General features: G+C 36.7%; 2 protein-coding genes across 2 annotated transcripts; one reads left to right on the forward strand and one right to left on the reverse strand.

Moving 5' to 3' along the window:
* The first annotated feature begins 1,981 nt into the window (after positions 1-1,981).
* On the forward strand, positions 1,982-5,703 carry CYP703A2 (cytochrome P450, family 703, subfamily A, polypeptide 2). Its single transcript, XM_087318656.1, has 3 exons — positions 1,982-2,497; positions 4,031-4,483; positions 5,074-5,703. The coding sequence occupies exons 1-3, from the start codon at positions 1,982-1,984 to the stop codon at positions 5,701-5,703; spliced, it is 1,599 nt and encodes a 532-aa protein (XP_087174782.1).
* A 1,722-nt stretch (positions 5,704-7,425) lies between these two features.
* On the reverse strand, positions 7,426-11,027 carry LOC147865288 (pentatricopeptide repeat-containing protein At2g03380, mitochondrial-like). The gene has a single exon (XM_087318063.1). The coding sequence runs from the start codon at positions 11,008-11,010 to the stop codon at positions 8,020-8,022; it is 2,991 nt and encodes a 996-aa protein (XP_087174189.1). The 5' UTR covers positions 11,011-11,027; the 3' UTR covers positions 7,426-8,019.
* Positions 11,028-11,345: the final 318 nt, after the last annotated feature.

Raw genomic sequence — 11,345 nt, forward strand, 5'->3', positions numbered from 1 at the left:
TACTTGTTGATGTCAAAATATTTTGAAGTATTATAATAACATGAATGAGATTTTGTGTACAGAAATGCAATGATTGTTAACTCAAAAAGATCCAAATGAGAGTGTGGTAAGTTCAAAACTAATACATGGACATTGTACAAATCCAAAATTCTATTCGTAAATATTTTAATTATCTCTAGTTTCTCATAAAAGAATTGTTTAAAAAGAGCAGTACGACAACACAAAAATACGTTTGTTTTTTTCTAGAGTTGGGGTTCGGGGCATCTATTTATATACTTGATGGTAGGTCAAACTTTGGCTTTGCAACTTGAAGTGGTGTGCTAGTTCTCACACACCATAACCCATCCATCATGTGTCTCTTGATAGAGGGGAAACCTTTAGGTAAGGAAGAAGGACAAATGCATGTGGGAATAGTAATATAGCCCTCTATTTTGAGGAAAATGTACATAACATGTGAAAAAAATACTTAGAACAAGAAATGGTGTTCCAAGTGGGACAATTACGTAAAGGCTAGTGATAAATGCATAGGGATGTACATGGTGCTCTCACATATTTCCAAGGATACTCAAAATATAAGGAACAAGGCGAACAATATACCCACCTAGAAATAAACTGACAAATACTTGGTTCCTAACATCAACCCAAGTCCTACACAAAAGGTACACTCAACCACCAGCTGGCGCAATGACATCCACACTCAAGAGGGGCATTCAACTACCTTGGATAACTAAGTGCACAACCACACTTAGGCATAAGCCCACAATAGTCTCACAATAAAACCATTTACTTCAACAAAATTCTTACCAATCGAAAAGGAAAATAAGAAATTCTTTTATGTTTGTTTGTTTGTTAAATTTTGGTCTATTACAAGACACCACGACTCTTCAAGTATCTATTTTTGAACCTCATAGTTATAGAATACCTATGACAAATCACCACGATACACATGTTAGAAAAAAAAGCCAAGATATTCAAGATAAAGTATAGAATTAGTTTCACTTAAGTGATGTATTTATATATATAACCTTTTGTAAGTCCTTACATTCTGTTTGCATGACCATCTCTCTTTATGTGTGTACGTTTTGAACATTGTGAGCTCTCCATCCTTCATACTAGTGGAAAGTTACTGTAACAACCCCCATTGCTTTACCAAGGAAAGTGATAATTATTGCACAAGCTCCAAGTCCTTTTTTACCTATAAACTTAGAGAAATTTATCTGAAATGTCAAGGATATACTATAGCCAAAACATTTTTCTCTTGTGCCTATATATTTCTTGTGAATTCAATTACAAAAGTGAAAACAATGACATTCGGGAAAATAAAATCAATCATGCAAAGGGCATTGAAAACAGGAAATTCTTGTAATTATTATCATGGTTAATTGAGGTAGGTGCAATGCTAATGGTATGTTGATAGCATTGTGGTATAATAATAACTGTATTAAAACAAATTAAAAGAATCATGAGGATGCCTAATGCACAACAAAGTATGTTTAGGTCATCAAAGTCTTGTGAAAGAAGTTGACATGACTGTCGAATCTCATTTTGAGCACATATAAAGAGTTGTGACTTGTTCTCACATTGAACCATATGAATGATGGGCGATTAACAAATCTTGTAAGGTGTTTTCAAGCTTGAGGGGGTATTTGATCTTTGAATTACCCACTCTGTTAACTTGAAAAATTGAAATAATTCATCAAGCACTTAAATTGATTCACATATTCATGGTAACATGACAAGAGGAAGAGATGATATCACATACTCTCAAGAGTATTTATGCAAAAGGGAAGGTTATTTATGCATATCACTTTGTTTTTCCATCCATAATGCATGCATCATATAATTGATTTTGATCCACTTGAGACTAGAACGTTTTATGTGTCTGATTTGATGCTTGTTTAAACTTTTAAGTTCATAATTTGTTTTTTGTTGCAGGCCATAGAATTAAACATTGGACAATTTTGAAACAAAGGAAGATACGATGAAGGATTTGTGGATGATTGCTCTTAGTTTGCTAGTATTAGTTTTAATCACATTCACAGGCCCATGGGGTACCATCGTGATAGTTCCTCTTATTGGTATAATAGTAACTAGGGCATTTACACCAAGTGAAAAGCAACCACCGGGGCCTAAAGGTTGGCCAATAGTCGGTAATCTCTTCCAATTAGGGCCTCAACCCTATAAGACCTTAATCAAGTTACATGAGCAATATGGGCCTCTAGTGAAGCTAAAACTAGGGTCAGTAAATGTGATCACAACATGCACACCAGAGATAATTAAAGAGATTTTATATACTCAAGATGAGATATTTGCTAACCGTCCACGGACACTTGCCTTTAAGTACTTAGCATATGATGGGCAAGACATCGCATTAGCACCATATGGACCTCATTGGAAGAATATGCGACGAATTTGCATGGAATATCTCCTAACAACTCGTCGTTTGGATTCCTACCAAGGGTACCGTATAGAGGAAGCAACACGTATGATACAAGAGGTTAGTGTATTATTAGTCTTTAAAGACTTCACAATGATTATTCGCCATGTCGGACATCATGACATTTCTAATATGCTAGTGAAGATTTCACATTTGTCTAGTAGATGTGTTTGAAAGAGTGAGGATGAAGGTTCATATGCTCCTCAATTTTAGTGCTCATACTTTTACATTGTAGCTGTTTAAACTAGACATAACAATTTATAACAAGTCAAATGGTTAACAATGATCCCCAAGCTCTTCCCTTATATCTTCCTCATCTTTTGAAAGTGAAGTTTGTGGCAAAAACATTCATTTTGGCAAAATTTGCATGCTAATTTAGTAAGCCTCAATAGAATATAAAAATCCTAGGATACAAGTGTAGAAAAGTAAATGGCAAGATAGGTATGTATTCCAATTCCATATGTATGCATTGATGATGTGCGTATTATATGGCATAATCTAGGAAAATCGAAACAACAATTTATTTATTTTTAAATTTCCGAGAAAAAACTGCTTCCTATGTTTCCTCTTATTCAATGTGAAGTTCTATATGTTTGTTACTGAAATAAAACACTAGTGCAAAACATAATGCGATGCATTGCCTCATGTTTGCGGTTATAATCATACATTAACATTTTAAAACAAATTAGAGAGCAACGAAAGTGAAAAATTAGCTAAAAATATTACAAGAACAATATCATGGAACTTCTATTAAGTGGCATCATTAAAATCCTTACCTTTGTCCTTCGTTTTAAATAAATAGGTAGTCTCTCTAAAAAGGAATGCCAAAGATAAAGGTAATATTTGTAGATGAGGATGAAAGTATGGAATCTTGAAATTGATTCAAGAGTTAAAGACTAAATGATACAAAAAGGATGCCAAAGACAAAGGTAAATATTTGTAGATGAGGATCAAAGTAAAGAATCTTGAATTTGATTGAAGAGTAAAGAGTCAAGACTAGATATGATACATACTTTTTTGGGTAATTCATATACAACAAGTCAAGCAACTAAGAAATTGGAATTGGAAAAATAGTTTATATGTCCAAAAGTTACGGTAATTTGAAGAAATATTAATGCAAGGGTATAGAGTCCTCATTAGCAATCGACAACAGTTTAGCTTGAACCTAACTGAACTGTGAAACTGTAGTATAACAACTTAATGGTTAAAACGGTTTGATGGTTTAGGGTGGTAACTATATTATTTTCTTAAATATTATTTTGAGCAACCTTTTTATTTTTAAGCCTAATTTTGACATTTTAGGAAAAATCTTTAAAATATTGAAAAAAATTAAAAATTAAAAATAAAAAACTGAAATTTTAAAATTTGACCTAACTTGAAAACGGAAACTGCGGTTTTAATGGTTTGGATTTTTTTGTAACGGTTCGGTTTGAACGGTTTTGGTTAAAATGGTTTCATGGTTCGGTTCAGTTCAATTTCAAGCTTCAATACATTGAAATGGTTCGAGTTTGACACTAGCTCGAACCGAACCGTTGACGATTGTTAGTCCTAATAAATACTCAAGGCATCCATATGAAGATGAAATAATTGCAGGTGTGGCAAAATAGTAGGACAAGTGATGGTAGTGTCAAGGTGAAGGAGCAACTAGCAAACTTCTCCATGAATGTGATGACACGAATGTTGTTGGGGAAGCGTTTCTTTGGGCATAAGGGGGCAGGGGCAGCTGAGGCAGCTGAATTCTTGGAGATCACTGAGGGCATTTTCTTGCTCTTGGGTGTCCTTAATGTGAGTGACTACTTGCCCTTCTTGCGTCCTTTTGATCTACAAGGTTACGAGCGCCGTATGCGTGACCTCGAAGTTCGCATGGATGCGTTCCACTCTCAAATCCTCGCGGAACATCGTGCCAAGAGAGAATTCCGACCGAAACAAGACGAAGGAAATAAAGACGAGGACACTAAGGAGGACTTTGTTGATGTACTCTTGTCACTTCCTGGCTTTGATGGTGAGAGTCATCTCCAAGATGTCGAGATGAAGGCCTTAATCCAAGTAAGCTACAACAATCTATGTTATATCAATATCTAATGGCTTTTTAATTCTTGGTCGCGGAATGCCTGTCTCTTGTTAACCCTCAACCCTCAATCCTAAGGATTAGCAAGATTGAAGTGAGAGAGATAAAGTTACTACATTACATGCTAAAGCACAGTGTGCATGGATTGCCTTTTTTATAGATCAAATAAGATGCTTTAGAATCCTTGCCATTTTGATTTCATGATTGATTCATTATCAATCCATGACCTTATGTGATTAACATTTATAAGCATGATTGTATAAGCCTACGTTACTTGTTTAAGCCTAAAGAATTAGATTGATGAGTTTACTTTTAAACCATGCATGCTTCTAAAATATTAGTTTACAAACCATTTTCTCGTACGCAAGTAATGAAAACAATATCATTGAGTCCATGCAACGTTAATAAAACCTTACATGCCACTCATTTGAATAATAGTATTGATTCAAAACATTACCAAGTTTATTTAGTTTTGTAATAACCAAGGTTGCTTATGTGTGCTTCTTGTATTGTATTTTATATCAACTATGTTGGATTTCTAACACATTGAAATTTCTTGCATATCTAGGATATGATAGCAGCTGCAATTGATACATCATCTGTTTTGAGCGAATGGGCAATGTCCGAGTTGGTAAAGAACCCTTCAATCCTCAAGAAAGCTCAAGATGAGATTGACAAACTAGTTGGCAAGGATAGGAGAGTGCATGAAGATGATCTTCCACATCTTAACTATTTGAAATGTATTGCAAAAGAGACATTTCGTTTACACCCTTCCGGTCCCTTCATCATTCCCCATGAGGCTCTAAAGGACACTACAATATCTGGCTATCATGTACCCAAGAACACACAAGTGCTTGTAAATGTTTATGCATTGGGTAGAAACCCTCATTTATGGAGTGAGAAACTACATGAATTCTGGCCGGATAGATGGATGGAGGACAAAGTTGACTTTCGGGATGAGAATTTGAGAATTTTACCTTTTAGTTTGGGTAGAAGGAAATGCCCTGGAGCTCCACTTGGACAATCAATGGTCTTATTAGCCTTGGCATCACTAATTCATAGCTTCGATTGGTCCTTGCCTCCGTCAATTGAACCCCATAACCTCGACATGGCAGAAGGGTTTGGTTTGACAATGCCTCGAGCACAACCCTTAGTTGCTATTGCAACCCCTCGATTACCATCCCATTTATATCGGTAACAAACATTGAAAACAAAATCAATTTAAGACGATGGTGATTGATGCCAATATACAAAAAATGGCAAAGAATGATGTCTACCTAAAATTATGTTGATATATGATACATTTATTCTTTCTACTTACTGCTAGTATTCATCCATACTTTTGGGATGCACCACAAAATAAAGTCTATCAGAAAATCTCCCCAAAATTTGTACTTGAAACATCTAAGCTTGTCTCCATTATGAAAAATGATAACCTCTATCAAATCGAAATTACCCAAGTGCTCTCAATGACAACATAACAAAGACAATATCTTCTTTTAAAGGAATATCTAGTGATCAACCTATTATTAGTTAACATGCATTGAAAATATCAACTCATAGTTTTATCAAATTGTTCGAAATAGGGAACGCATCACATTTACTCATGCATTGCATCAATCTTGATGATTAGGTGTTGAATGGTTGTAGGAAGAGCTATGTTTTATAATTTTGAAGAAAAGAACTAAAAATTTGACATCCCGAAACAAAATTAACAAACTTGCAAAAAGGGATAAGAATGGCTATGCTAAGTCAATGGTTATTAACTTATTGGGATTGAGATCAGATGAATTACCCCTGAATTACCATAGCGCCAATCATGACTTCTTCAAGCTATGATTTATTTGAATATTCCGTTATGCATAGAACGAGCATGTGGTTCAAGAAACTTGCAATATGAATCTCTAGGGATTGCATACCAACGTCTCTATTGAATAGAGCCAAATTCCATGGTAATGTTGAAATCCATTCTAATTTCTACTACAACCATTAAACATGGAAATATGGACTTCCAAAAATGGTTCATTATGTCAAAGCATGTTTTCCTTAATGAAGAAAGGTCAAGAATTTTGGAAGGATAGAAAAATGACTATGAGCCCCAATAACCAAACAACAATAAACGATATTGAAAACCATTCACAATCTAACTAATAACACATCAATGTCACACAACAATAATGAAGAATTAATTGAAATGACAGAAAGTGCAAATGATGATTCAACTAAACACTGGCTCACCATAAGCATGTTGTGGCAATTTCATGGATATGCCTAATTTATTTGAATATGTAAAAAGAGAAGATCGCTTAAGCTTTAAAATAAATAAAAACACAACTACTTCACTTCATTCTTCCAACATATAACTTTTGTTCTTAAATATGTCATCTAGAATCGATGGCATTCACCATTGACTCGCCCATATAATCCACAAGCATCAACAAGTTTCGCCATTATATCTCCTTTGCAAGTGTCAAACGCCATTATTTTCCTAGCACTAGCTTAACTTTTCGTAGGTATTAGCCTATGTGTTAGTAGCTAAGAGTGATTGATGCTCAATGTCAACCATCTCACCAAATTTAATGTCATTCAAAGTGGATAAACATTCGTAAGCCTCGTGATAACTAGATGTGTCAATATTCACGCCAAAAAATACATTATTGGCAAGATTACACTCTAACATAAGCAAGAGCTTAGATGTAGACACTAGAGCTAATTCCAAAAAGTCCATTGGAACCAATGGCAAGATGTACATACATAGTATAGAGAAGCTAAAATGTGGTATAATTGACATAAAGATGGAATGGTATTTTCAAATCTATTTCCAAGTATTCTCATTGTCGGAAAGTATAGTGTGGTACCATGATTTTTCGGAATTCTAAGAGATTCCCAATTATTTGAAACCAACCTTGATAGACATCCTTCCAAAATGTCTTGAATCAAAACGAGCAAGAAGAGATTTTCCCTTCTTGATGGATGTGCTTGCATGCTGAAGTACATTATAGTACAAGTAGGTTTTCCTACAATGGCATTACAACATTGCTCACTGGCATCAATCCAAATGCTTCCATGTTTCATAAAATATATCTCATCTAAAGGAGGATTTGAGAAATGTTGTTTTGTCAAGATCACCTCTATATCTAATGGAGAGTTGTTTGAGCACAAAATATAGTTTGTCCTTAGTGCCTCCTCAATTTGTAATGCAGGAGAATCGGATATTCCATTTCTATCAGCTCATGGTTCTGGTTTCCCACTAATTTACTAGAGCATGGTGTGGATTGTAGGGGTTGTTACCATGACCTCTTTGTCTCCACCAAGCAGCCTTACAAAATGGGCTATATGGATCGGTTCCATTGCAAGGTGTGATCACTTTCTTTCTATCTCTCTGTCGTAAAATTGAGAGAATCTGAGTTTGATTTGCTACATACAGGCTCAATCCTATCCTATTGATCATAGCTTAGCATCCCATTGATGTTGAAAATCTCTCCCTCACACATTTAAAGTACTTCATTTCAGTTCAATCCGATTCTAACCAAGATGTTTCCTTACAGCCTTGTGGCCGAAGCTTATCTACTTCTTCAGCAAGATGTGGTAGTCCTGAATCAATATAAATTTTTGACATTAAAATGTATGGAGCAGCTTCTTTGGGCTGCAACCTAACCGCACTATCGAACGCTAGTTTAGCCAACTCAACATTACCATGTATTCGACATGCACCAAGTAAGCATAACCAAGTGGCTAGATCAGTTTGTGAAGGCAATATGCTCACCACACATTGTAGTTTCTGAAAGTCTCCTGCACGTCCGAGTAGGTCTAAAATAGTTCCATAATGCTTCAAGTCAGGGGTAACAAAATAATCCCTACTCATTGATTCAAAGAACTCTAGACCTTGATAAATGAGACCGGCATGGCTTGATGCAGAAATAAGTGAAACAAAAGTAACCTCGTCTGGATTTGATCCAGAAAGCTGCATTTCTTGAGCCATTTGAAGGCTAATGATGAGATTTCCTTCTCCGGCATAGCTAGCTACACAAGCATTCCAAGTCACGAGATCGGGTTCGATTAATCCATCCAATATAGGTTTCACATCCATAGAGGAAGCACAGCTTCCATATGCATATACAACTGCACTTGCAAGATAGCATGACAAGCTATATGATGAAAAGGTAGCGGTGAAGTGGAGCTCTCTGGAGAGCTCCAAGTTTCCTGTTTTTGCACATGCTTGAAGCACACACACAAGTGTTATGTCATCTAAGACAAATATACCATCGTTTCTCATTTGACCATATACTTCTAATGCTTTCTCTCCTTGCCCTTGTTCAACATACACTGATAGTAACGAAGTCAATAAGACAATATCGGGCTCTAATAAATCCATGCATACCATCTCGGCGTCCTCAACATTCCCACATTTTCCAAGAAGGTTCACAAGAGCAGTTGCAACATAGACATCTAAATGAAGATTCCTCTTTTGGGCATCTATAAGTAGTGCTTGACCAATCTCTAAACCCATCAACTTTACTGATCTTCCTTCCATTACAATTGTATCTTCTTTTTGTGCCAAAATACCACAAGCTTGAACGGCAATTAAAAACGTATGGGGGTTTGTCTGCATGCCTTCTGCTTGCATTAATTTGAAGGATTGTAAGGCATTCTCAGCTTGACCAAGTTCCAAAAACGCCGATAACATTCTAACCCACAAAAGTGCATCGGGTATCTCCACAGAAGAAAATACGTTCTCTGCATCTACAATAGCCCCACATTTTCCATAAAGACTCACAAGAGCATTGAATACAAAGCTGTTTGGAAGAAATCCTTCACTTCTGGCATCTGCATGTAATGCTCGACCCATATTAAAACATTTTATTTTGATTGATTGTGGACCTAAAGTAATAGGTTCCTCATCCTCAGCAAGGATGCTACAAGCTTGAAGAGCAGTTACGATGGTCTGGTGATCTGGTTTTACACCTTCTTCTCGCATCTGTCTATACAAAAGCAAGGCTTTTCTTCCTTGACCATGATCGATATATGCTGACATCATAGAAGTCCATGTAGTAAAATCACGATGAGCCAATGCACAAAAAACACCCTCGGCTTCTCCAATACTTCCACATTTCCCATATATATTCACAAGGATGCTGCCAAGGGCAACATCATAAGCATAGCCTTTCCCCCATGCATCATTGTGGAGTGCTTTCACTATATCAAAATATGTCATTTTAGTGTTATATGGATCGAGGAAACTATCATTTTCTTTTGGAGATATAGAGCCACAAGCCTGGAGGGCAACAGCAAATGCTTTTGAGTCAGGATTAAACCCATCCATTAGCATCTTTCTATACAATTGTAAAGCTCTCTTTCCTTGACATTGATGAACATATGCAGACAGCATGGCAGTTAAGGACACTATATCATGATAAGACAAACCACCTGAAACAAACTCAGCCTCATTGATCGTTCCACACTTCCCATACATAGTCAAAAGAGTTGTCCCAACAACTGGATGCGAAACAAGCCCATTTCTTCTAGCCTCCATGTGCAATCCATTAAGGATATCCAAGTATTTTATTCTACAGGATCTCCACATAACAGAATTTCCTTCATCCCTGTTTGCAAGCATACCGCATGCTTGAAGTGCCATCACAAGGCTTTGTTGACTAGGAACATGCTCTTCTCGCATCTGTCTATATAATAACAAAGTTTTCTCTCCTTCTCCATGATTAACATAAGTTGAAAGCATTGAATTCCACGAAATAGCATCTCTAGTAGGCAGTTCGCTGAACACCTCCTCTGCTTCTATGGTACTACCACATTTCCTATACATTGTGATAAGGATATTTCCAATGAATACATCCGACGAGAAGCCTGCAATTTGCGCATCGGCATGCAATTTCCTTCCGTTTTCAAGATCAGAAATGTTTCCACAAGCACGGAAAAGGCTGCTGAATGTGAAAGTGTCCACTCTGATACCATCTTCAAGCATCTTCTCATACATATGGAGAGCATCTCTACACAATCCATGGTCAACAAAGCAGCAAATCACGGCTGTCCATGAGACCAATGTCCGAGATTGCAATCGTAACAGTGAGAACAGAGCATCATTGGGAGAGCCACATTTTGCAAGAGCAACAACAAGATGTTGTCCAAGCCCTTGATTCAATGGTATGACTGAATGAATGATGATAATATGAGCATACACACACATGGCATAGCTAAGATTCCTCTGTTTTGCACATGTTTTAAGAAGGCTTATATATGCATCATGAGATGGAGGGCATGATAACTGAGACAAGCAATTCAAAGCTTTGTCTAGTAATCCTTGTCTACAAAGGAGGTCTACTTCACCATCAACCCACCTCCCACAAAATGAAGCAGTAGCCGTAGCAGGACATGGTATACTCTGTTTCTGTGCTGCTGTTGATATGTGAAGAAAAGGAGAAGGATGAAGATGTGTGGGAGACAATGGTACCGGTTGGTTGTTCCTTCTCCATAGAGAAACTAGCAGCATAATGCCATGTTTTCTACACCCTTACAAGGAATCCATGTAATATAATGAGAAAAGATCTCATTGTCATCAAGAGAGAGAGAGAGAGAGAGAGAGAGTGTGTGTGTAAGATTTTGGTCTCATGAGAAAGTGTGTGGCGATGATTGGTGGGTTGCCTTTGGTGATGGCACCGATGAACCTCGAATAGGACAGCTTTTCTTGTATAGAGATCCATCCAGATGCACCCACCACAAGTTCCTTACATGCCTGGCTGCTAAAGCCATTAATGATTGTTACATTGCAACTTTCGGCATCGCTAGAAGATTTTGTCACCCGGTTAGTGGGTTATCATTTACAGA

The sequence above is a fragment of the Azolla caroliniana genome, unplaced genomic scaffold (genome assembly GCF_043228905.1).
Source record: "Azolla caroliniana isolate FFs.n. ecotype wild unplaced genomic scaffold, voAzoCaro1.0.p SCAF_4, whole genome shotgun sequence".
In the NCBI taxonomy this organism is placed as follows: Eukaryota; Viridiplantae; Streptophyta; class Polypodiopsida; order Salviniales; family Salviniaceae; genus Azolla; species Azolla caroliniana.